Source organism: Onychomys torridus, chromosome 10 (genome assembly GCF_903995425.1).
Source record: "Onychomys torridus chromosome 10, mOncTor1.1, whole genome shotgun sequence".
Taxonomy (NCBI): domain Eukaryota; kingdom Metazoa; phylum Chordata; class Mammalia; order Rodentia; family Cricetidae; genus Onychomys; species Onychomys torridus.
This window is the reverse complement of record NC_050452.1, coordinates 77,021,678-77,049,007: the sequence shown is the minus strand read 5'-3', so window position 1 is coordinate 77,049,007 and position 27,330 is coordinate 77,021,678. Positions and strand designations below refer to the sequence as shown.

The 27,330-nt window shown below is 43.1% G+C and overlaps 1 protein-coding gene across 6 annotated transcripts in view; it reads right to left on the bottom strand.

Annotated features, from left to right (window-relative positions):
- The window catches only part of Wdfy3 (WD repeat and FYVE domain containing 3), a 248,435-nt gene that overhangs the window by 138,443 nt on the left and 82,662 nt on the right, over nucleotides 1-27,330 (bottom strand). For 5 of the 6 annotated variants that reach the window (XM_036200777.1, XM_036200773.1, XM_036200776.1 and 2 more), the window contains 2 exons: nucleotides 18,610-18,821; nucleotides 7,399-7,522 (listed from right to left, as the gene is read on the bottom strand). In XM_036200777.1, coding sequence (XP_036056670.1) covers nucleotides 7,399-7,522; nucleotides 18,610-18,789 — 304 coding nt within the window. In that variant the 5' untranslated portion in view covers nucleotides 18,790-18,821. Of the gene's footprint in view, nucleotides 1-7,398; nucleotides 7,523-18,609; nucleotides 18,822-20,907; nucleotides 20,985-27,330 lie in introns of those variants that run through there. The other variant, XM_036200778.1, reaches the window with a different exon arrangement.

The window sequence follows — 27,330 nt, the reverse complement described above, 5'->3', positions numbered from 1 at the left end:
ATCTAAGGGCTGTAGGTGATCTGGGTATGAGGAGACAAAGCAGAAAATACTGCTTTCAGACTATCAACCTAGTAGCACTGTGTGACACACTACGAGTCCAGAGAGAATGGCGCTAAGAAGACAAAAGATGTTGCCTGAGTCCATGACACCCACAGAGACTACTTAAGAGGCTAGTCTGGGGACAGAGAAACGGTCAGATGTATGAGCATCATTCACAGAAGGGTAGAGTTAGAAGGATATCTGAAAGTCTATTTAGTTGATTATGACTTTAGCCAAGTGAAAATGGTACTACCAAGAGGCTCAGCACGTAAACATGTCTGTTGATAAACATGATGACCCAAATTCAATCAGCAGGACCCACATGGTGGAAGGAGATAAATGACCCCCATCAGTTGTCCCCTAATGTCTACCCATGTACTATGGGCACATGCATAATACATCACAATAAATGAATACATTTTAAAGAATTTTAAGGGAGAAATGAAAGTGGAAAAATCTCTAGACATCCACTTAATTTGTTCAGCAGTTTGCCAGTTTTAAGATCTGGTATGGATAAAAACTGTCAGGAGTTCCCAGTGGCTCCTGCTGAGCTGGCCAGGACAGCAACAGAGCAAACCCACCACTTCACGAGGAAGCAGGAAGCAGAAGAGATCGTGGCCGCTTTGAGGTGTGCTGTTATTGTTTGGTATAACTCAGCCAAATGTGTTTGTTTAGCTAACTCAGTTCAAATTTATATATGATGCTGTGCTGGACACAATTTCACCTTAATGCACTTGAAGAAATATTTTAACAGGAAACATTAACTCATTTGTTTTTCACTGAGTCTGACCTATATCAGCAGTGTTTTCAGTACCCATGTTCTAGCTTATTTCAGAGAACTGCATGAGTTATTTCCTATTAATAAGCCCCTCTGGTAAAAGTTTAAAATATGGAGAAGACAAGTAATTTGCCAACAGTGAACTCCTATTTAAATCCAAGCTGTCTAGTCTGTGAGAAATAAGGAGAAATATTAAAGAGAGAGAGAGAGAGAGAGAGAGAGAGAGAGAGAGAGTGAGAGTGAGCAAGCTCTGGAGAGTTCAGCTGGTCAGTCACTTACACAAGTGTGAGGGCCTGAGCGTGACCTCTCCAGAATCCGTGTGAACAAACAAACAATCAGAGAGTGTGTGAAGGTGTCCTCTGGACACAGTGCTGGGCTCATGAACTTAAGTAACACAGCTGTGGGCCTTCCACATTTATGGGGAAGAGACCCTACCATTACCTAGGAGACAGAGATGGCGGCTGGGCTGAGGGGCGTCACTTTCTTCTCTAGCAAACACACTGCCAACCTGCCTATTGGCGAGAAAATAACCTCCTCCCCATGCTCAAGCAAGCAATCCTAGTTCAACTAAGCAGGTCAGAAACAAGAGGCAAGAAAGCAGGAGGGCTGGCTGGAAAGGAGGGGTTGGGTGAGAGGAGAGAGGGAGGAGAGGGGATGGGGAGTGAGAAGACCAAAATTCACGCTGCACAAGTCAAAGACTGTCAAAGAATTAAAACGAATACAAGCTGCGCTTGCCATCTCAGGCCTGGGAAGTGGAGACAGGCAGGTTCTTGGAGCTCACTAGCCAGTCCAGCCCATGGTGAGCTCCAGGACAGTGAGAGACTGAGAGTCCTTGTCAAAACAACAACAACAACAACAACAACAAAACCCAAAAGTGAGCAATACCTAAAGAACAAGCCCCAGATTGGTCTCTTGTCTCCACATGTGTGTGCACAACCAACAAAACCAGAGCAGCCGAGAAAAACCTACTAGCTGAGATGCCACAGGTGGCCCTGTGACTGTGTGCCTGTCTTACTTACTTACAGACTCTGGCCTTCTCCAGAGAACAAGCATCACAGGGACAGATTCTCTGCGAAGCAGGGTGTGACAGTAAGTGTGCACGCAGTAAGTACCTGCCGAAGGGGCAGCCAGACCAGGCACAGCAAGATGGCACACAGTGTCACCGAGATGCAGCTTACTGTGGGCAGCAGGGATTCTGTAACATTTAGGAAAGGGGAGTAACACGAGCAGGATGTTTGTACTTGCAAGTGTGTGACAATCCCATTACACACAAGAGGAACAAACAAAGGAAAAATACCACTCATCCATCTTCTTTAGCAACTGCAGACTGAGAGCACAGGTATAACTTGAACTGGAAGTTTCCTGCAAGGCTGTACAGAAGCCAACTGACAGGGGTGAGAACTATGTACCTCTTCTGAGAGGAATTGAACAGATGCAAGGCAGACATGCCTCCGGGGGCTGAAACTCTTGACCAAAGCAGACCAAATGTCTTATTCATAATTGGGCAGCCTGTATTTTAAACTGTGCATCTCCAATGTCATAATGCAACAGCTTTAGGACAAGAATTTTTCTTTTTACACTGATCACGTCTAGTTACCGAAGTTATTGACGTACTATCTAGTAACAACACTGCTTATGAAAAGATTTGCTTAATGTCTCCTATATTACTCACAGAGGAGAAAGGAAAAGATTTTTAAAGAACTCAATCAACTTTAAAACTCAAAGCATCATCGTTTTCCTAGCAGGGAGGACCAAAATCAATAGATATGCACAGACTTTGAATATATTTGGGATGAACAGTATTAGCTTTAAAAGGAAATGGTAAAATATGCTTTTTTGCTACTATTCAAGACCGTCAGATAATAATACAGGGTGCTAAACCAAAACATCAAAAATGTACTTTTGATTTTAAACTATGAATACTTTGGTTTCTATTTATCTGTACAATGATAAGCATTTGTACTTGAAAGGGGTATGTAGTTTTCTTTGTTTTGTCTTTATCATTATTGCCATCATTATGATTATGATGTGTGTATGTGCAAGTGTGCATGGGTTTACACAACATGAACATGAACATGAACATGAAGCTGGAGGGTAACATTGCGGAGCTGGTTTTCTCCTCCACCATGGGTTCCACGCACTGAACTTACATCATCAGACTCTTACCAATCAAGCTATCTTGTTGGCCATCTTGTTTTTGTCTTTGAGACAGGTTCTCATGCAGCCCAGACTAGCCTGCCCCACCTTACCCTTCTGCTTTGACCCCTCTGCCATGCCTGGCAATGGTGTGCTTTTTATATATTCTATCTGACAGTGGACCTGAAGACAGTCTCCATCAGGGAAAAGGGCAAGGGTCAAAGGGACAGGCATTATCCTAATAAACAAGATTCCACGCTCTGTGGGTCAGTATGCCAAATAAAGAGTGAAATAAACCAAGAGGAGAGAAGTCGGTAGAACCCACCCCTCACTGGGTCCTCTGAGCGCCTTTGTTTAATGTTCACTTTCTGAGACAGAAAAGACCTAAGTACAGACAGTGCGGGCCAACTGGTGCCTGGCTTTGAATTATATACTTAAACAGATTAAAAGGTCTAGACACATTTGTGGCTGGCTGATATAGGGAAGTCCCAAGCTTTGCTGATAAATGGATTATCAGGGCTGGAGAGAAAGCTTGGCAGTTAACTATGTACACTGCTCTTGTAGGACTTGGGTTCAGTTCCCAACACCCAGTTCAAATGGCTCACAACTACCTGCGACTCCATTTCCAGAGGTTTATTTAGATGTTTCTTCTGGTCTCCAAAGGCATCTGCATTCACATGTACATACTCCCCCACACCCACACATGTAATTAAAAATAATAAATCTTAAGAACAACAATGAATCACATCCTCATGCCACAAATAAATGCAGAAGAATCATTGACGTTCACCTTCCCATTTCAGTACAGTCATCGACAATCAAGCAAAGAGACCCTCCACTTTTCCCTTTTTTTTTGGGGGGGGGGGAGCTGAGGATAGAACCCAGGGCCTTGCACTTGCTAGGCAAGCACTCTACCACTGAGTTAAATCCCCAACCCCAGACCCTCCACTTTTTATTTTAGTGAGGAAGTAGCTCATGGAAAGATAGACTTCATTTGCAGCATCTTTAAGACTTTTTGTCTGGGCTGAGGATGTAGCTCAGTGGAAAACCAAACCCTTTACTTCTAGTCACAAACATGTGTCAGGATCCTTTAATTTCAGGAACATTTAACAAATGTAAGTTTGAATAGTGACTTAAGGGTTCTAGAGTTCATGAAGACACATGTTAGTTGTGATGGAAGTCTCAACTTTTCCACTGCATATCAAGATAAACACTTGAAGGAAAAAGAAGCATGGAGGCAGTAGAGCTTGGTTCAGATCAAACAGGCAGAGAATGGGCACAGCCTTAAGACAGATGTAAGTTCCTGTCACACAGAAAGACTACAAGTGGGTTCCAGAAGACAACATTTAGAGCACTGGAACTTGCAGTGTGTTAATGACAAACGTGAAGCCCACTGAAAGCATGTGCCATGCACAACTCTGCTTCAGGATGGCAGCAGGAATTGTGTTAGTCACAGTATTACATTCTAATAATGAAGAAACAAAGCCCTGCGTAGCCCTGGCCCTCAAAAACAAGCAATCTGTAAAGTTAGCTGGGAAACGGTATTAGAACTCACAGCCTCTGTGCTTGCCTTTTTTTTTTTTTTAATCTACCACATGTGCACACCTTGGGGACGGAATTACCTGAAGGTGCTGTGGTTCTGAAATCCTTGGGGAACAGCACAGCACACTGTTTTTCTGTTTGGAAAGAAAGGCTGGGTTGTCTAATTAGGGTTTCACTGCAGTCACTAACCTGCCACTGGAGGACTGTGACCATCACCAGCTTCTCTATCGCTGGCATGGTGCACTAACAACTACACCGTGGGGGCTAGCTGTGGCCTCTTATATACAGCAAAGTCATCTGCAATAAACTGAAGATATTACTGTGCACAAGCGAAGCAACACACGAATGTGAAATCTTAGAAACTCCAAATGAGCTTAAGAATGTTAAATCTCAAAATTATATGGACTTACAAAATATGATCACTATATACCTTAAAATCCCTTAATAAGAAGATGTCAGCAATGGGGAAGATATATGAGATTCTCTGTATTATTCTTTCAATGTCCCATGATGCTATAAATAATTCAAAATTAAAACATAAAATACTTGTATAACTACTACTGTAATTCAGAGTGAGACATACTCTTTTTTAAAACATCTTTCATCTCACCAAAAAGATTTGTCTTATGGGTATAAAATCTTAAAGGGGGGGGTTGGGGATTTAGCTCAGTGGTAGAGCGCTTGCCTAGCAAGCACAAGGCCCTGGGTTCAGTCCTCAGCTCCAGAAAAAAAAAAAAAAAATCTTAAAGGGAGTTTGGGAAACAAATCTGGAGTATAGCAGAATGTCCTTCCACAGACAGTCCAGGTATTTAAAGGACAGCAACAATGATGAAGGTGAAGCCAGTGAGATCAAGTCTTGAGATTGTTTTCTAATCTCAGGTGTCATTCAAGAAAGAAAATGCAGTGACAGGCAAGCGTGTGACAGAAATTTCCCTTCCTGCCATCTGTCTAAAGCTACACAAACCTCACATAACCAATCTTCACTTCCACAAAATTAACTGGATCAGGAGCATGCACTAAAAGAGGGTTCGATCCCGCCCTGGGCAGGAGAGGGAATGAGGCTACAATGTTAACTGACCTTTTGTCAGACATTTCCCAGGTACAAATATAATCCCAGTCACCTCTGTTTTAAACGCATCTATTTACTTATTGCACCACTTCACATGCATGGATTTAATCCTCAATTAAAGACATTCCAATTATCCTGAAGACTGCATAATAGGCAGGGTTAAGATACACATCTCAGATCATGTACTTAACTCTATTTGCTGAAATGCCACTGTTGTGGTCTGAGCTGCCAGGCCCACTGTGATGCTATGCGCAGATGGGGCATCTGGGAAGAAACCAGGATTGAATCGGATGCTGAGGAGAGTGCCTCGCAATGGGGTGAGGACACACATTAGAGAAGTCCTGAGGGCTGACTAGCTTTCTCTCTCCCATTTGAGTTCACGGCGAGAAAGCCGTGAGAAAACCCACCAGCACACAGGAATGAAGAAAAGGCCTATGTAATGAAGGTTCCCAACCTTCCTCCTTTCCCTGGAGCTGGCTTCCAAAATGCCAAGTCTGAGATCATGTCTTCTAAGCAAAGTCTGAATAATTCTCTGGGAAATCCTCCTTTGATTAAAAGACAAAGCACCAAGAAAATGACTCAACAAGACAACCTTCCTCTGAACTCACGGTACCAAGTTCCACCCAAAACTAAGGAGGGTTGATGTAATACATGCTACAAGATTGTCCCAGATGACCCTGCCTCCTCACCCTGGACTCCCGCAAGCAACCTTGCTGGCCTAACAACTACCCAAAATTACAAAGACCCCCCGACTTAGGGTTTCTATTGCAGGATGAAACACCATGACCAAAAGCAGCTTGTAGAGGAAAGGGTTTATTTTATCCTACACTTCCAGGTAACAGCCCACCACTGTGGGAAGTCAGGGCAGGAACTCAAGGCAGGGAAACTGAAGCAGAAGCCATGGAGGAGTGCTCTTTACGGGTCTGCTCAACCTGCTTTCTTATACTATCCAAGACCATGGGTCCAGGGGTGGCAATGCGACCTGTGGGTTGAGCCTTCCCACATCAATCATTAATCAAGAAAATGCCCCACAGGTCAATTCAGTGAGGGCATTTCTCAACTGAGGTTCTTCTTCTCAAATGACAGTAGCTTTTGTCAAATTGAAACAACTAACCAGCACAGCCCTTATAAAACACACACACACACACACACACACACACACACACACACACACACACGCAGGCACTCAGGCACGCAGGCACGTAGTCATGTACCACTCATGAGGATGAGAAACAAAAAAAAAAATAGTTTGGAAGAATAAAAAATGTTTTGATTACAGGAATTATGAACATTTTTTCATCAAGGTAGTGTGACTTACTCTAGGCTGAGATTTAGACAAACTGAGGTGAGGACTGTCCTCCGGGAGGAACATACTAAGGGCAGGAACAGAAGCAGAGTCAGCTCTGCAGCCTGCAATGGCTCATTCTGATCAAAAGAGAGAACAGGAACCAAGAATGAAGAGGAGCGCACACGTGGCCAGATTACAGACTGGCCCTGTGCATCACCCTGTGGTTCAAGGCTTGGCACAGAGGCTGATAGAGATGACAGGGTGGAGGGGCCAGCAGCCCTGCAGGGGCAGCTTCGGGCGGAACTGCTCTAGACAGTCCATGCTCAAAGCAGCAGAGGACCGTGATTGTGGTGGGGAGGGGCTACTGAGGCTAAGATAGAACCTTGTGTGTGGGTCTGTGACTGCAGTGTGTGTGTGTGGCGGGGGTGGGCTGCAGCTGAGATCCACATGCCAGCGGCGAGGCTGCCTCCTCCTGAAATTCAGCAGCATGTTTAGAGAGCTGCAGTCTTCTGCCTAGGTCTGTTCCTGGCTGGCTTCTGTAAATACCTGTGGATTTGTTTGATGCTCTCCTCCGGATCTCTGTCACCATTAGTCGTGAGACTTGCGTTGTAAACTGCAGAAGGTCAGAAAATTTTTCTGTCATTGTATTTGGTGGAGCATTTCCAAAAACCTGAAAAGGGAGAGAAGCATTTGTTGAAAGAGCACATCTGGCCACGTGGATACAATTAACTAAGTAAAGCTGAAAAGTGTCCCTAGCAAAAAGACAAAACAGAAAAACCCAGCAGAGAATGTAACCATTCTACGAGGGGATCTAACCTGAAAACTTGGAGAAAAGCCACGAAGGGGAAGGCCCTTTGATGGAGTCAGACGCCCACAGGAAGACGCAGACACTGACCTACGCTGAGCGGAGAAGTCATTCCCTTCATGTGATATTTCAGAAGTTTCTAAGTTCTACCCACAATCATTTCTAAAATAAGGCTGCCATGAAAATGATGGAGATAAAGGAGTGAATAGAAGGCTCATAGATAAGCTGGCTTTCATAAAAATTTAGGACAACTGAACTTTGTAATAAATAATTCTTACAAACTGGTGTGGGCTCAGCAGAGGAGGAATGAACCAGGATGGACCATCGTAAGAGAAGAGAGAGTATTTTAGTAGCTACAGAGACAGATTTAATTTTTTAGAGTGTTCTCTACTGCTGAAAGGGAATTCTGTCTTTTGAGCTGTCATAACACTTCCCATTTATAATACAATATTCATATTATAACAATTCAAATGTCTGCTATAAATACAGCAAACATAGTTTACCCACTTTTACATTCTTTCCCAAGCTAATATCACACTAGGCATTTGCAGGGACGCTCCCTAGTAAGGCTGGTAGTTTATGTGCACAGTTTCTGTAAGCACACACTACCTGGAGACTAGTGAAGGAGAGGAAGGCTAACGGAAGAACGGGTACACACAACTGTACAACAGCTCAGGAGCCATACAGTAAGACACTGTCTCAAAAACAAAAGCAAAACAAAAATCAACCAGCAAATAAAAACCAGAGCAACACAACAGAACTGCAAACTCAAACCCCCGAAAGAACTCCGTGTTTTCCCATATCTTGACCACAAAATTTGGACCAATTAATTGAAAGAGAAAAACCTAGTCAATCACACTCCTGGCCGACCATCCAGTCTCCCTAAGACATGTTCATCATACATGTATGCTGTATGCATGTGGACTTCTCAGCATCTGTCATACATATATGCTGTACGCATGTGGACTTCTCAGTATCTGTCATACACATATGCTGTACGCATGTGGACTTCTCAGTATCTGTCATACACATATGCTGTATGCATGTGGACTTCTCAGTATCTATCATACATGTATGTTGTATGTATGTGGACTTCTCAGTATTTGTCATATATGTATGCTGTCTGCATTTGAACTTCTCAGTACAATAATAAAAGACTATTCCATAGAGCCTAGTAAAATGTGTAGAAAACTCTACAATACACTGTTTCAAATAAGTTGAAACTAATAAAAACCATTTTGCAAAGGTTGCTCTGGTCAAGGAATAATCTGTTCCATCAACTTCACAGGAGGGATTTTTACGCTTTCAAAGAACAAACTGTTTTTAAAAAATTAATTTAAGTGTTTTGCCTGTATTTCTATACATGAACTGTGTCCATGCATGTTTGCCCAGGGCCTGTGAGGCCAGACCGGAAGACTGCACCAGATGCCCTGGAACTGGAATTATGGTCTGTTGTTTGCTACCTTGTGGGGCTGGGAACTGAACCTGGGTCCTCTGCAAGAGCGGCCTGTGCTCTTGACCGCTGAGCCATCTCTCCAGTCCCCCACCCCCACTATGACTCTGATAAAAATGAACTTTCAGTTACATCTTTCACCTGTTAAATAAGATACATAGCTCTGGTTTTTTTGTTTTTGTTTTTTTTTTGTGACATTTGGGTCTGAATCCAGGGCTTCAAGGAGGCCTGACAAGTAACTCTTAGCAGCTGGGGTGTATCACTAGCAAGACCCAAAATTCCTCAACAAATTAAAAAAAAAAAAAAAAAAAAGATAAAAATTCAGACACTGACTAATGATGCACACTTGTTTCCCTCTACTCAGGGATAAATATGTAATTTTAAAATGAAGTTGTTTATAAATATTCCTGAGACACAGACTACATTGACGTATACTATACTCCACTTGTAAGAATTGTTTTATATGTAAGAGCTGAAGAAAGTTTCTTTGATAGTGTGAGAATGGGTGACTCAGGCGGTCCTCAGACCAGGCAAATAAAACACATCTAACTTATACAAACTTGAATTTAACTGCTTTATTTCTATCACGAAATCTTCTCAAGATAAAGAGAATTGTGTTCTAGGAGCTTCTCTGAAATGAACAACCATGGCTTCTTCTACATAAGTGATACTTAGCCTAATGAAACTGCACTGCTCATTCTTCCCCCATTTATTCATTCATAAAGACTTCCTGACTTCCTACCATATGACAAGCAGAGGTCTAAGAGTTGTGAACTCACGGATAAATGAAGACTAAATTCTAGCATTGACCAAGCTCATATTTTAATCTAGAGGACAAATGTTAAGCAAATTAACTTAAAAATTCTAATGACCCAGTTCACTCCCTAATACCACACACACACACACACACACACACAGCACAGACTGTAATTTTACAATTTATAGTTTTATAATTTATGCCTATAATCCTATGGCCTCAGAGGCTCAGAACTCCAGAGAGATCCTGTTTTAAAATCTAAAATATTAACTATTAGAATTAAGGGTTCAGCTCAGTGACAGGGCATGCACTTAGAATTTATGACTCCCTGAGTTCTACCTCCACACCAAAAACAAATAAAAATAAAAACAGTGAAATGAAAATTAATTTAAGGGGCTAGAGAGATGGGTCTATCAGTTAAGAGGACTTGCTGCGCTTACAGAGGACCCAAGCTCCAATCCTACCACCCATGTTAGGAAGCTCATCATCACCATAACTCCAGCACCAGGGGATCTGATGCCCTCCTCTGTTCATGCATATATACACATAATTAAAAATATAGCCAGGCATGGTAGCATACACCATTAACCTCAATGCTTGGGAGACAGAAGCAAGTGGATCTCTCAGAGTTTGAGGTCAATCTGGTCTACACAGTGAGCTCCAGGACAGTCAGAGCTACTTAGTGAGATCCTGTTTTCAATGAAGATAACTACATGCCATGAGGAGTGAAAGAGAAAGTCTAGTGTGGAGGAAGGACCTCTCCAGCCTGTCTGAGGCTGTCACAGACCCTAAGGATGTACACTGTATGATGCTGCAGAGAGGGCAGAGCTTCATAAAAACCTCAGAAGTGCAAATGCCATCACGGTGGTAGAGGGTGAAGAGGCCAGGCAGCCTGGACCACAGCAAGTAAAACCTCAGTCTGGGAAAACTGAAAAGATAAGGGACCACAGAAGAAAGCGTGTTCTTTGTAACTGACAGCAAAAACTTTATCTATAAACACAAGGTATGCCTCACCATCTTCCACTAAAGCTCTACCATGTAAATGTCATTGGAAGAGAGCATGGCGCTTCAAGGCAGGAGATTTGGGGTCTCTCTCTCCCTGTCTCTGTCTGTCTCTTCCCCCCCCCCTTCTCTCTCCCCCCACCCTTCTTTCCTCCCTCTCTCCCTCCACGTGATTCCCTCCCCTGGAATAATCCTTCTGTACACTATGAGGATATTTGGTTCTCACTGTTAATAAAAACTAATTGGCTAATGACTAGGCAAGATCTTCTTGTCAGAGAGAATGCTGGGAAGAAAGGCAGTGTCAGGGAGTCACAAGAGTCGCAAGCCAGATAAAGAACCAATATGGGAAGTTCATAGATGAAGTAAGGGAGCCTTGGGGCAGCACATACATTAATAGAAATGGGTTAATTTAGGTTGTAAGAGCTGGCTGGAGACAAGCCTAAGCTATTGGCCAAGCATTTATAATTAATAATAAGTCTCTGTGTGGTTATTTGGGGAACAGCTGGTGGGATAGAAAAGTCTGCCTCCCCACCCATCAAGGGAGACACTTAGCACATTCAACTCAGAAAAGGATGGTTGTACGATCGATCTGAGGAACAAAAGCACTTGTAACACAGTCAATAATAACAATACTTAGAAACAACAAGGACTTGCAGTGTTTCTAGCATTACTAATGTCTCATTAAGCTCTTACAAAACAGATGCTGTTAGCATCCTCTTCTTACATTTAAGGAAACTACGGTCAGTGAAGTTAACCTTTGCTGCTAGATAAGAGCACAAGACTGAAATGAGGCCAGTCTGATTCCGAGAAGCACTCAGTATAATTTTCTCAATTAAACTTTGTCAGAGCCTACTCCTGCAACTCTGCATACTATACACCTTAGAGAGGAGAAACAGAACTTGACTTGTTATTAAAAGGGTTGTTTTTATGTGTTAATCATCTTCTAATTTTAGCAGTGTTGTTAATCAAACCCAGGGTCTCACACATGTGAGGGACATGCTACTCCCTTAGCCTCCTTAAGACTAATTTTTAATATCTACCTAATAAATGTTGAAAAATTACCTAGCACTTGAACTAAATATTTTTGGCATATTCAGAGAAAAGAAATTAATGGTGCTCTTTAATGATGTGCATAAAGTAGGAGCCCAGTCTGTATTGGTTATTAAATATTATAATAAATAAAAACAGATATGACTAATAAAAGAAGTTAGGATGTTTACAAAATCTTCCACACAGGATCTTTTGATTCTTAAATATGTCACCATCTAAAATTGTTATAATATTGTCCACTATTAGTACTTAAATGAGTTGCTATGGATATGAAACAAAACAGACTCTGTTTGATTCAATCTTTCTTATACCTGGTTCTTAACATGTGTGCCCCTGTCTAAAGACAATAATTTTAAAAACAAAGGTCACTTGAGGGATTTGGACATGGTCTTCTACTTGACTACTTCTCAAATATAAATTGGAAATAATTTCAAAGGTAAGAGAATTTCTTAAAGATCAAGTTCATAAATATTAATTTCAAAATAAAAGATATACTATGATAATTAATAATGGCATTTTTCAGAAATTTCAGACAGTGAAAACCTATTCATTTTGCAAAGTTTAGTCCCAAGTGTTTCCCCTGTGAGATTTTGTTCTTGGACATAAGGATTATTTTTTTAGAATGCTGAGTAAGTTTATCCCTCTCTTCTCAGGCTCCCCATGACCTTGTGGTCTGAGATGGTAACAGCGGCTGCCCTGCAGGACTATGATAAAGCCCATGGGCAGCATCAAGACTGTGCATGAAGCCAGGCCCAGAAAAATGTACTCGGCACAGGTCAATACCAATCCATGTCTCCAGAAGTCAAAACTCACACACTGAAATAACTCTTACAAGCAAACTTTAGAAGCTATCTCTACAGAGAAGCCTGTATCTAACCAAATAATGTTTTACTCAGCATGCAGTACAAATTAAGCAAAGTCACAAAAATCAACTCATTTTCAGCAAACATTGTTGGAACTGGTTGGCCATAATGCCATACTAAGTCATTCATTCACCAAAAATATTTCTTGTTAGCAGAGAATATTCACACATGTGGCCAAACATTATTAAACAATGATCAATTTGTAGTTTTAATGGAAATGATAATTTTCGCTTGTTAGTGTTCACACAGTGAGTATAATTTGTATATATTTTAATTGGTCACAATAGTATAGAAATAACATCCACTCCTTCTGTTACTTGGGAATTTCCCAGGAAGGTAAGAAGCATAAGAAGCCTGCCCACAACACACACACAACACAAGCCAACAGCAGACACAATCAGTTCACTACACAGGGGTGGGTACGGAGCTCAGTAGAGCCCACACTGGAGGACTCCTACAACTCCAGTCACACATTCACGGGGTTGTTGTGGAGTATTCCTTTACACCGTGTAAAGATATGTCACCGTGACTGGTTAGATAAAGATCTGAAAGGTCGACAGCTGGGCAAGATTTCCAGGCAGAGAGAACGCTGGGAAGAAGAGTCACCACCTGGCCATGGCAGAAGCATGGCGTGCAGGAGATGAGGTGAAAAGCCATGAGTCACGTGGTAGCAAGTAAAGTAATAGAGATGGTCTAAGTTATTAGAGCTGGTTAGAAAGAAGCCTAAGCTATTGGCAGAGCTTTCACGACTAATAAGAAGTCTCTGGGTGGTTATTTGGGAGCTGGCAGGTGGGATAGAGAAAGATTCAAAACACGGGGTGGGAGGTGGGTACTGAACCAAGGGTGGGGATATGGCTCAGCGGTAGAGCCCACACCAGATTTAAGTTCTACCAACACACACACACACACACACACACACACACACACACACACACACACCAGAGACACAGACAGAGACAGAGGTGAGAGAGAAAACATTAAACTTCTGATGGTCAAATAATTCATTATAAAGAGGTTAGGGGACTGTATATACCAGCACTTCTAATCAGCTAATTAAAAGCTTTCAATGTGAAGAAAAGTTAATAGCTAGTTGATGATACTTCTTTACAATAACACAGGAATAAGAAAATTAAACCAACCAGTATGAACAGAGAATAATCTGTCTTGGATCCATTTTGAAAACAAGCAAGCAAGTACACACATAAACACACACACACACACACACACACACACACACACACACACACACACACACAAATGCTTCTAAGATCCATTGCCTCAGACTCCAGTGACTACAGAAGCCTAACGGTTGGAGAGAGAGAGAGAGAGAGAGAGAGAGAGAGAGAGAGAGAGAATGAATGAATGAATGAATGAATGAATGAGTTTTGGGGGTGGGGGAGGCAACACAGACATATGTCAGATGTCACCTAAGAGTTCACACTGAGGGCTGAGAAGCCAGCTGGGCAGATAGATCAGGGTAGACCACTTTCCTAGCACACAGAAGGCTGAGTTCCAACCCAAGGAACCAGGACAGAGAAGCTGAAAGCAGTTCTGGCGACTGTTTTACCATTACCGTTCCTGGGAATGTTCGCAGTCCGAGAGAAAGGAATTGTCTTAAACCAACCAACAGCCAATAGCTTATCATGAACTTTTTTAAAAAGCAGAAAAACAGCAAGAGCATTCTACAACCAGTTCCAATAAAATCAATGGCCTGTGGGACAGGACCTGCCACAGTGCCCTGCTCACAGCCAACCTCAGCTCCCGTTTTAAACATTCCCCCCTTCCCTCATGCGCTTATTCTATCATCTCCTCCCGCATTATTCTTGGCAGAAAGCAAAAAAAGTAAATGTATATTTTCTGAATGCATTGACATTTTCTTTCTCTGTATTCTATCGAGCACAACTCAATAGATGGCGTGTGAGCTAGCCCTTCCCATGCACCTTCCTCCCCCGCTAGTCTTGACAGCCCAGCAAATCCTCAGTCCTGACACAAGGCAGCTCCTACTTCTCACAGCAGGGCGGTCTGTGGTGATACACTATGCATCCTAATAAAATTCACCTGAAGATCAGAGGACAGAACAAACCACTAGATTAAACATAGATGACAGGCAGTGGTGACATACATACCTTTAATCCCAGCACTAGGGAGGCAGAGATCCGTCTGGATCTCTATGAGTTCAAAGCTACCCTGGACTACATGAGATTAACTCAGTGTAGAAGAGAAACAGAGCCAGGTAGTGGTGGCACACACACACACACACACACACACACACCTTCTTTAAAAATTATTTATTTATTTATTCATTTATTTATTTATTTTTCTATTATCAGCTTGATACAGTATAAATTCTTATCTTAATAGTGAAATGTTTCATTGAGGCTTGCTCAGTAATTATATAATAATTATATATAATATATATATTTATATAGCAATTATATAATATATATATAATTATATAATAATAACTTATTATAAGACACAGTCACACCCTTAATCCCAGTACTGGAAAGCAAACACACCTTTAATCCCAGTACTGGAAAGCAAACACACCTTTAATCCCAGTACTGGAAAGCACACACCCCTTTAATCCCAGTACTGGAAAGCACACACACCTTTAATCCCAGTACTGGAAAGCACACACAGGCCTTTAATCCCAGTACTGGGCAAGCAACACCACGGCCTTTAATCCTAGTACTGGAAAGCACACAGGCCTTTAATCTCAGTACTGGAAAGCAACTCAGGCCTTTTAATCCAGTACTGGAAAGCACACACGCCCTTTAATCCGCAGTACTGGAAAAGCAAACCCACCTTTAATCCCAGTACTGGAAAGCACACAGGCCTTTAATCCCCAGTACTGGGAAGCACACAGGCCTTTAATCCCAGTACTGGAAAGCACACACCCCTTTAATCCCAGTACTGGAAAGCAAACACACCTTTAATCCCAGTACTGGAAAGCACACAGGCCTTTAATCCCAGTACTGGAAAGCACACAGGCCTTTAATCCCAGTACTGGAAAGCACACACCCCTTTAATCCCAGTACTGGGAAAGCACACAGGCCTTTAATCCCAGTACTGGAAAGCACACAGGCCTTTAATCCCAGTACTGGAAAGCACACAGGCCTTTAATCCCAGTACTGGAAAGCACACACCCCTTTAATCCCAGTACTGGAAAGCACACAGGCCTTTAATCCCAGGAAGTGATGGCTGCGGAGAAAGGTATATAAGGCTGAGGAGACAGGAACTAACGGCTTTCGGCAAAAGCACCCTTTCAGCTAGAGGCTTTTTCAGCCTGAGAAGTCCTAGAGGTAAGACGTGGTTTGTTTCTTATCTCTCTGATCTTCAGGTAGGTTTTACTAGGGCACCAAATATACCACCACAGCCATCTGGACAAGACCCAGTTCTGTGTTGTCTCTTCCCACCTTCCCCATGCTCTCAACGCTGACCAATCGTTACGACTTCTCCATCTCCACACTATTATTCTAAAAAAGTAACAGAGAACAGTCTGGTTAGGCTGACCACTGGGCACACCTGTGAGAGCTGTCTAGTTAGTTTGGCCTCTGGGCACACCTGTGAGGGCTGTCTGGTTAGGTTGGCCTCTGGGCACACCTGTGAGAGCTGTCTGGTTAGTTTGGCCTCTGGGCACACCTGTGAGGGCTGTCTGGTTAGGTTGACCTCTGGGCACACCTGTGAGGGCTGTCTGGTTAGGTTGGCCTCTGGACACACCTGTGAGGTCTGTCTGGTTAGTTTGACCTCTGGACACACCTGTGAGGGCTGTCTGGTTAGGTTGACCACTGGACACACTTGTGAGGTCTGTCTGGTTAGGTTGGCCTCTGGGCACACCTGTGAGGGCTGTCTGGTTAGGTTGGCCTCTGGGCACACCTGTGAGAGCTGTCTGGTTAGGTTGGCCTCTGGGAATCTAGTTTATCCTACCTGAGGTCAGAAGACTCACTTTAAGTGAGTGGCACATGGACAATCGACATGAGCATTGGGTATTCATCACCCTCTGCCTCCTGATTGCAGATGGATTTCCTGACATCATGCCTTTCTCACCATGACAGCCTGTGACTTCAAACTGTGACCCAAAATGATCCTTCAGTTATCCCTGGGTTACCTTGATCTGGAATGTTATCACAGTAATAAGAAAAGTAGCTACAGGTGAAAAATCTTATTTTTATTTTACAGCCCAGAAAATGCAGATGATGTAAACAACTGAAGTCCTGACACCAGCGCAGACCGAGGACAAGACAGTGGTGTGGGAAAGCTGACAGATCAGGTGGAAGTCTACGGACTGAATATGAACTGTCAGCCTCATTCCACAACGTGCCTCTAAGAAAACGCTAGCTGTCAAGCTTATCAGACCCCATCCTCCTGAGAGAGCAAAGGTTCAGGAAATAAGCCCTGTGGATGCTACACCTGGGCAGGATCTCAACTACACAAGCCAGGTAATCCAGCCACATCATCTTACCACAGAAAGCCCCACTTTTCTAGGCCCATAATTTCCAGAGTTATTTTCAATCTCATCCTTAAATACAGTACAGACGATTAGGAGAAAAGAACAGCCTGGACAATTTCCAGAAGATATGCCACAGACAGAATGATACAGAGACGAGGAAAGATTAGTGAGTGAGAACCTGGGGAGGGAGGAGAGATGGGAGAGAAAGAATCAAGAAGAGCCGGAGTTAGGGAGGATGGAGGAGAGATGGGGGACATGTGTTCCAGGGATGGGGGCACAGAGAGACGGAGTCAGGAGGAAGAAGGAATGGGGAGAGCAGGAGAGAAAAGGGGAAAACCCAGAAACAGGGACAGAGAGACAAGGGGAGAAAGGAGAGAGAGAAAAGGGGTGAGGACGGAGGAGAAGTCAGAAACTAAGCAGATTATGATAGCAGGGAACAAGTCTCAGTACTGAAGGAGCAAAAGGTGACAGACCCCAAGATGCACCTTTGCATCACATGGACCCTCAGTCAGTGGCCAGGCACTGAGAAAAGAACTACATGGAGATGGGGAGAGTGGAGTGTGTGAGACAGGGGGATTGCCTATGTGGTGGCTGGAAGCCACCCCACATTGCTTGGTAGGAAGTCGATGAGAAAGGAACAATGGGGAAGGAGTATCGAAAGCTGAGAGAGAGAAGCGCTGCTTCAGTGGCAGTCACATTTGGTGGACGGCAGCAGGATCTCCAAGCCTGTAGGGCTTCTAAACATCGCAGGGCTACACACTGCAAACCTCTGAGCAATGCCAAAATGTCATTTTCAAAAGCTGCAACATGCAAGAATAGAAACACACGAACACCGAGTCTCCTTACAGTCACTGTAGCCAGAAACTATCTCTGAGATGGTCTCATGGCAGCCTGGCTGGAACTCACTCTGCAGACCAGGCTGGCTCGGCACCCACAGAGATTCGCCTGTCTCTGCCTCCTGAATGCCAGGTTAAAGGCTGCACTACCATGCCCATGTGTGACCACTTGAGCATACAAAGGGCGTGGCAATCGCCCGTCAGAATAACACGGTGACAGTGACAGTCTCCCTCTTCTAAAACTGAGCAAGCGCTTTCCATTCCTACATCAGGCTGAAGAGGCCAAGTCAGCACAGTGTACTCTGCCAGCTTTCAACCCTCTCACTGTAGAAATGGAGATGTGGGTGTCACTCTAGCCCAGGCTAGCCTCCAACCTGCAATCTTCTCAGTCTCCCAGGGGCTGTAACTACAGCTGTGTGCTCATCTGGCTTCCAACAAATTAAAAAACAAAGCAAGACCCATGCTGTCTTCTCCCTGTGACTTCCTACCAACTTTACTTAGATTTCCATGGAAGGACTGTTCAGCCAGGTGGACTCACCCTGTTAAATACCGGCAGCATCATGTACAGCTTTTCTTCCTGCTCTTTCTGGGTCATGTGCCTCGGAGGATGGCAGAGCTCAGTGAAGAGCCGGCGGAGGTGCATCAGGCCCAAGGCGTTGTCCTGCGGACTGCACTCCTCCTGCCGAGGCCGCCCCATGATCCTCTTCACCATGTTCATCTTGGCTGGTTGGGTGAAGCACACTTCTGATTCTGTAGGAAAATGTCAAGACAGGAACAAGTCACCATCTTGCCTCAGTCAAGCAAGCCTCTGAGAACTTAAACAGTCCTAAGACTGTCCAACATCTGAGTCTTTAAATGTAGAGCTACAGCTGATAAACTTCCCAGAACAGCCTTATGGACCATTCATCCTCAACTTCCTACTGCTTCTCAATTTATATAGGATGTAATGAAGCAAGTAAAAAAAAAAAAAGGCTCAACATCAAGTTCAAATCATAGGAATGAATCACAAACCTCACTACTATGAGGCTTAACAGTCAAGCATATGTAAAAGGAATACAGTCAGAAAGTGAGCCCTAACCTCAAAACATCTTTAAAAAAAAAAAAAAAAAGGCCAAAAAGAAGCAGAGTCCAAAACTTTTCTAGTTTTAATTTTAAAATACTTCCATATGAAGAATTTTGAGCATCTGATGAACAATTTGTTAGTATGAAAATACATAAATGAAATGGAATGATATCCCTTATGTGTTATAAATGTAAAAAAATTGATCACAGAACGAAAGACCACTTTCTTAAACTGTTAAATCTCGTTAATTCATCACAGTGATGGACATTTTTTAAAAGAAGCAGCAAAGGAGCCACTGGGCTGGATGTGCTAAGGGTGGCTACTGACCCATGTCGCCTATGTTAGGTGAGGAAGTCTGAGTGCATACTGTGCAGTTACATAAAAGGCATCCCTTGCTGGACCCGCAGTCGGTGAACTAACCAATGGGTCTCAAGTACACGTGGAATCAATCACAGGTTCAGACAGCATCAACAGCTGTTCAGTTACTTCAGACTGTGCCGGGAATTAGCCAATCTCAGACACAAAAACAGGAAATCTAACAAAGGAACCAGAAAGGCTGGGAGAACATTATGGATAAGGGCAATCTGGATAAAAAGCAGTTTGTTTTCAGTCTGTAAAACAGTAGCCATGGCCTGCTTTTATTTTGCTATGTGGTTACATGAACTAGTATACTATCTCAAGAAATGAAAGGCCATGTGAAAGCAGAATTTCACCTGCTACATCTCACTGACATTTTGAAACTTTGAGAACAAGGATCTAAAGCATGTTGCCCTGGAAGATTCTGTGCAAACTTACACCTGCACATTCTATTTCCCTAAGGCAAGAAGGCCTGGGGCACCTCCTAGATGAGGGGTGCCCCAGATGAGGGGTGCCCCCAGATGAGGGGCAGCCATGCTGCCTTGAGCTCTGCCTCTGGCGGTGCTGGGTATGTGGAGTGGCTACTGTGATCACATATCCTCAAGAGCCCCACTGCAGCAAAGAGTGCTTGGACATATAGGCAAAGGGCCGAAAACATTTAACCACACAGTAACAAACAAAAATGAGCCCGGTTCAAGGCTGTCCAATATATTCATTTTTGGAAAATACAACTTATGTCTGCCAAATGTTAATAAAAGGATTTCAGCAAACATATTCAAGAAGCCTACTACTGTGCTAGTATTTTACAGTCCTAAAAAAAATCTCTAAATGAAACATAAGATTGGAAGTGATCAGTAAGCATGCACATGGGGCAGTTCATAACTGCTTGTAACTCCAGTTCCAGGGGTTTGGATGCCCTCTTCTGGCCTCTGGAGGCACCTGCACACATGTGGTGCACATAAAATCACATAGGAGTACACACACATACACAGCAAGATAAAAAAAAATCTTGTAAAAAAACAAACAAAACAAAAAAAAAGTGAGGCTTTTGTACCTCTACCCTTTCAGCAAACATTGATTACACAATTCCCGTTGCCACTATAGCCACACTGCTGCCTATGAGATGTCAGGAACTTTGCACCCTTGACCACCAGCTCCGGTGTGACAACATGCAGTATCCAATCTTGCAAAGATGCCTGAATTCACACTTAACATAATGCACTCAGGGCTCATCCATACTGTTTACAAGTAAAGGGGTTTTTGTGTTCTCTAAGGCAGAATACTATTCTACTGGGTAAATATACTCTTATCATTTTTAAAATCCATTTATATATTATCTTACTGTTCTATGGCTTTGAAGGGACAACATGACTGAGGCAACTTATCCAAGAAATCATTTATTTGGGGCTTGCGTACAGTTTCACGTAAGCAAGTGTCAGTCCATGATCACCATGACAGGCGGTGCAGCAACAGGCAGGCATAGCACCGGACCAGCAGCTAAGAGCTTGTACCTTATCCACAAGAGAGAGAGAGACAGACAGACAGACAGACAGAGAGAGAGAGACAGAGAGAGAATGAATGGCTGGGCCTGGGCTGAGGCGGGCTTTTGAAACCTCAAGGCCCACTCCCAATGATACACTGCCTCCAACAAGGTCACGCTTCTTTATACTTTGTAAGCATCCACCACTGAGAATCAAATATTCATATATACGATCCTAGGGGCTATTCTCATTCAAACCAAACCAAGAAGCATGTAGGTTGTTTCTGCATCTTGACCACTGTAAACAACTCTAAGGCAAGCATGGGAATGGAGGTATCTCAGATCAATTTCTTTTCTTTCCTTTTTAACATTTTTAAAATTTATTATGTATAGTGGTCTGCCTGCATGTATGCCTGTAGGCCACAGGAAGGAGCCAGATCTCATTACAGATGGTTGTGAGCCACCATGTGGTTGCGGGGAATTGACCCTCAGGACTCCTGGAAGATCAGCCAGTGCTCTTCTTAACCTCTGAGCCATCTCTCCAGTGCCCTGAGATCAAGTTCATGTCAATATCTAGAAGAGAAATGCTGGATCATTGCATAGTTTTAATTCTGGCATTTTTAAGGAGCCTCTACACTGTTTTCTGTAATGGCTGTATCAGAGTACATGCCTACCAACAGTGTACAAGGCTGTATCAGTGTACATGCCTACCAACAGTGTACAAGGCTGTATCAATGTACATGCCTACCAACAGTGTACAAGGCTGTATCAATGTACATGCCTACCAACAGTGTACAAGGCTGTATCAGTGTACATGCCTACCAACAGTGTACAAGGCTGTATCAGTGTACATGCCTACCAACAGTGTACAAGGCTGTATCAGTGTACATGCCTACCAACAGTGTACAAGGCTGTATCAGTGTACATGCCTACCAACATGAATCAAAGAGTCTTATTAATAAAATCAAATCCGAGCCAGGTATTGGGGTGAATGCTGGAAGATCAGAGAAGCAGAACAAGCCACAGCTATCCCACCTTGCCAGTTCCTCAGCTGATCCTGTTTCCTCAGACTGGAAGCTTCTGTGTCCTTATCCCAGTGGCCCTCAGCTGAACTGTGCTGCTCAGAAGCCTGAATGCTTAACCAGCCAAATGCTTCTAGTTTCTGGTCTTCACACCTTATATATCTTTCTACTTTCTGCCATCACTCCCTGGGATTAAAGGCATGTGTCACCATGCCTGACTGTTTCCAATGTGGCCTTGAACTCACAGAGATACAGAGGGATTTCTGTCTCTGGAATGCTAGGATTAAATGTGTGAGTGCTACCATTTTCTAGCCTCTATATCTAGTGGCTGTCTGTTCTCTGACCTCAGATAAATTTATTAGGGTGCACAATATTTTGGGGAATAAAATACCACCACAATTGACAGTGTACAAGGCTGTATCAGCGTACATGCTTATGGACAGTGTACAAAAGCTTTTTTGCCGGGTGGTGGTGGCGCACACCTTTAATCCCAGTACTTGGGAGGTCGAGGCAGGTGGATCTCTGTGAGTTCAAGGCCAGCCTGGTCTACAGAGTGAGTTCCAGGATAACAAGGACTGTTTCACAGAGAAACCCTGTCTCAAACAAAACAAAACAAACAAACAAAAAAAAAAAGCCACAAAACAACAAATAAATAAATAAAAGCCTTTTTCCACCTGGCCAACATCTATTACTGTCTTTTGAGGAAACAGCCAGGTTATCTAACAAGTATAGGTGCAGCTCATGGTTTGGGTTTGCATATCCCTGAAGCCTGAATACATTTTCATATAATCCTCACTCACTGGAATGTCTTCTTTTGAGAAGTATTTGTCCAGATCACTGACTCAGTTTTTAAGTGGGTTATCTGGGATTTACTGCTAAGTTGTTGGGATCTCCTGTATAGTTGGGATCTTAACCTCTACCAGACACATGTGCTGCAGATTTCCCTCCTAGGCAGCCTCTTCTTGCCTGCTTGCTTCCTTTGCTGTGCGGAAAGGTTTGCGTTTACTGCAATCTCACCTGACTGCTTCTGTTGACTAAACTTTGTGTCATACCCAACAATACCGTTTCCTAAACCAACAGCAAGAAGCTTCCCCCTGCTTTTCTCCAGCAGCTCTCATTTCTGGTCTGCACTATTTTGACTTGGTTCTTACAGACCCTGTAAAGTACCTCATTTCAGGTTTCTGCATTTGGGTATTGTACTGGCTGACCATGTGTCACTTGACACACGCTAGAATCATCAGAAGACTGAGCCTCAGCCAAGGAAAGGCTTCCATGAGATCCAGCTGTAAGGCATTTTCTCATTTAGTGATCAGTGGGCAAGGACCCAGCCCTTGGTGGGGGGTGCCATCACTGGGCTGGTGTTCCTGGGGTCTATATGGAAGCAGGCTGAGCAAGCCATGGGAAACAAGCCAGTTATCAGCACCCTTCCACGACTTCTGCATCAGCTAGCTCCCGTCTCCAGGTTCCTGCCAGTTTGAGTTCTTATCCTCATGTCTTTCCATGATGAACAGTGATGTGGAAGTGTAAGCCAAATAAACCCTTTCCTCCCAACTTGCTCTTTGGTCATGGTGTTTCATCACAGCAACTGAAACCCTAACGAAGACATGTACCCAGGTTTCCCCCACTTAGTATATAGGGACTGTCTTTGCCCACTGTGTGTTCTTGGCACATTTGCTGAGGGGCGTTTACTATAAATCCATGGACTGACTTCTTGCTCTCTATTGTGCTCTGCTCCGCTGATCTAAATGTTAAAGTTACTATAGATTTGTGGCATAACCCTAACCCCAGCACCCAGAGGCCGGGGCAAGAGGGTCCTGACAAAAACCAAACACAATACTTCATGCCGAAAACCAATGGAGTAAAGAGTGGGAACCTGCATGGCTCCAGGAGAGGGCAAAGCTCTTAGACCCTGGGTCTCAGTCTCTTCACTGTGACAGCTTTCCTCGTGGCCTTTTGGTAAGACACAAACAACACCATTTCTATGATGAATTAAGTGCATTGCTGACACTCAGGAAATATTCATTTTCTTCCTTTACCTTGGGCATGAAACTTCATTCCTATTTACAACAGTAAAAATTGTTTTATCAAGTAAAATTCTTTAAAAAAAAAAAAAAGATTTTATTTATCATATATATAGTATTCTCCATGCAGGAATGCCTACATGCCAGAAGGGGGCACCAGATCTCATTATGGATGGTTGTGAGCCAACATGTGGGGGCTGGGGTTTGAACTCAAGAACCTCTGGAAGAACAGACAGTGCTCTTAACCCCTGAGCCATCTCTCCAGCCCCAAGTAAAAGTTTTTTTAATAAAGTAAAAAAGTAATATAAACCCTTAAGACTGTTACAGATGGACTCAAGATATGGCTCAGAGGTTAAGAGCACCGACTGCTCTTCCAGAGGTCCTGAGTTCAATTCCCAGCACCCACATGGTGGCTCATAACCATCTGTAATGAGATCTGGCACCCTCTTCTGTATATATAATAAATGAATCTTTAAAAAAAAGACTGTTACAGAGACTTGCAAACTGATGAAACACACAGATCTACCTACACTATCCCTATTGCTACTACTATTCATTAGGGAGAGACAGACAGACATATAAATATAATCAATTCTCCAATGGATGTTCAAGAAGAGGGTTTACTTGGTTTAGCTTTTGGATACAGGGTCTTGCTACTGTGTGACCTACTATGCTCAGGCTTGCCTCACACTAAATTCATGACAAGCCTCCGGCCTGAGCCGCCTAAGTGCTGAGGTGATAGGCCTGTGCAACCAAGCCCAACTAAAGAACAGAATTATAAAGCAAAAGATTAGAGAAATATGCAAGATGCACAGTAGAAGGATAAACTATGGAATTATGTTTGGGGAGGAATATTAACAGGGTTTTTATTATGAAGATTGTGTTTAACAGGCTTTCCAACAGAAATCATATTTTTCCCCACAAGAAGTGTTTGTACTGCCAACAGGAGGGTATTTAAATATCAGTGGGATAATGTTCCTTAATCCAGATAGCATTCCTTAATCTAACCTTTTATGTTAATGCCTGAAAACCACTTCACACTTCCCTTCCAAAATCCTTTAAAAGGATTTTCATCATTAAAGTCACAGAAGCACAAAACCAAGTGAATAATCTGCCCTTTAATATACTTGTGCAGTCACCAGCTGCTTCCCAGAGGCCAGTCTAAAAACTTCCAGCAGCTTTGCTAAGTGATCATCTTAGGAGAAAAAGAAACACAGCTTCATCAAGGAACTGTGCTCCTCCGGCACTTCCTCCTGAGTTTTCCAAGGGGGAAAAAAAATCCAGATTTTTCTTACACTTGAAGAAACAACGCTTAGAGGTGCTACAAGCTTCATGCAAGCTTGCAATTTAACATGTGAATCAGGAAACAACTACACATACAGTAGAAGCACAGTTAAAATTCTGTATTGGTCCCGAGCATGGAAGAGATCCAGTGGCGCTGTCACTGTTCAGAGCAGCTTAAACTCTTAAGGGCGTGGTGGCCACACCTTGAGTCCCAGCATTCTGGAGGCAGAAGCAGATGGATCTCTGTGAGTTCAAGGCTACCCAGGACATCAAGGGCTACATAGTGAGACTCGCTCAATAGTAGTAGTAGTAATAACAATAACAACAACAACAACAACAATAAATCAAATTTCTACCTTCTGAAGACAACTTTTTGCCTTTCAATGACAGTCATCAGAGTTTAGCTCAATGTGAGATGTTCTGAAACCATTCATCTCCTTCACAGGGAAATATTTAAGACCTATTCCCTAATATTCCCCAAGCTAAACTCATCAGACTTTTAATTCTTTAACCATCTTGTCAGAGGAGAAAACATATCAGAGAAACTCAGAACCACCCGAGAACACTCAGCTAGGACAGACAGCTCTGAGCAGACATGTGGGCGTCTCCAAGCCAGCATCCTCGACCACCTCCAGCTAGGGCTCCAACTGATAGTCTGCTATCAGGATAACCATTACTGATGGACACCACAGAGGAACATTACCTTAATGAAGGTGGCTGGTATTACTTGCCTGACAAATTGTGCGTTCTAAATGTTTCTCCTGACATTCAGGTCAGTGTGTGCAGCTGTCACCCTTCTGCATTCTCATCTTAGACAATTCTTTTGAATTCATACCTGGATGAGATCAACCACACTATTTCCCCATTTCTAATTTCTTCTGTGGGCTAAGGTGGAGAAAAATCTACATTTCTTCATACTGTACAAATTATGAAGGGTGTGATGGCACAGGCCACCACATTCCAGGAGGCATAGGCAGGCAGATTTCTGTAGTCAGCGTGGTCTACATGGGGAGTTTCAGGCTTGCCAGGGTTACATAGAGAGAACCTGTCTCAAAAAAGGGATTGTTGTGATTTCTTCTTCTTTCTATTTATAAATAAAAATAATATTTCTAAACAAAGGTATAAATGTAAAAAAATATCAGTAGCAAGTATAGAAAGAAATGATTATAGCTTATAGTAAATTATGTATTTAAAAAAGACAAATTTATGACAGAGTTATGACATACAAAACAAGCAGGAACAGTTCTAAAAATGAAGAAGAGGGACTGGACAGATGGCTCAGTGGTTAAGAGCACTGACTGCTCTTCCAGAGGATCCAGGTTCAATTCCCAGGACATGGCAGCTCACATCTGTCTTTAACTCCAATTCCAGGGGCCCCAGAACGCACAGCAAAACACCAATGCAAATAAAGCCAGGCAGTGGTGGTGCACACCTTTAATCCCAGCACTTGAGGCAGAGCCAGGCGGATCTCTGTGAGTTCAAGGCTAGCCTGGGCTACAAAGTGAATTCCAGGAAAGGCGCAAAGCTACACAGAGAAACCCTGTCTCAAAAAACAAACAAACAAAAAGAAGAAAGAAAGAAAGGAAGGAAGGAAGGAAGGAAGGAAGGAAGGAAGGAAGGAAGGAGCTAATTAAAAGTAAATAGTTTAGCCGGGCGGTGGTGACACACACCTTTAATCCCAGCACTCGGGAGGCAGAGCCAAGCGGATCTCTGTGAGTTCGAGGCCAGCCTGGTCTACAGAGTGAGTTCCAGGAAAGGCGCAAAGCTACACAGAAAAACCTTGTCTCAAAAAAAATAAAACAAACAAACAAACAAAAAGTTTAGATTCAAAGTATTTTTAAATACTTTAGATTGTCTATTCAAGTTTTAGTAACTAGAATATCTATGGAATTTTAATTAAAATCCCTAGACCGAAACAGGGTGGTGGTGGCAGCCTTTAATCCCAGCACTGGGGAGGCAGAGGCAGCCGGATCTCTGTGAGTTCAAGGCCAGCCTGGGCTAGAGTGAGTTCCAGGATAGCCAGGGCCGCACA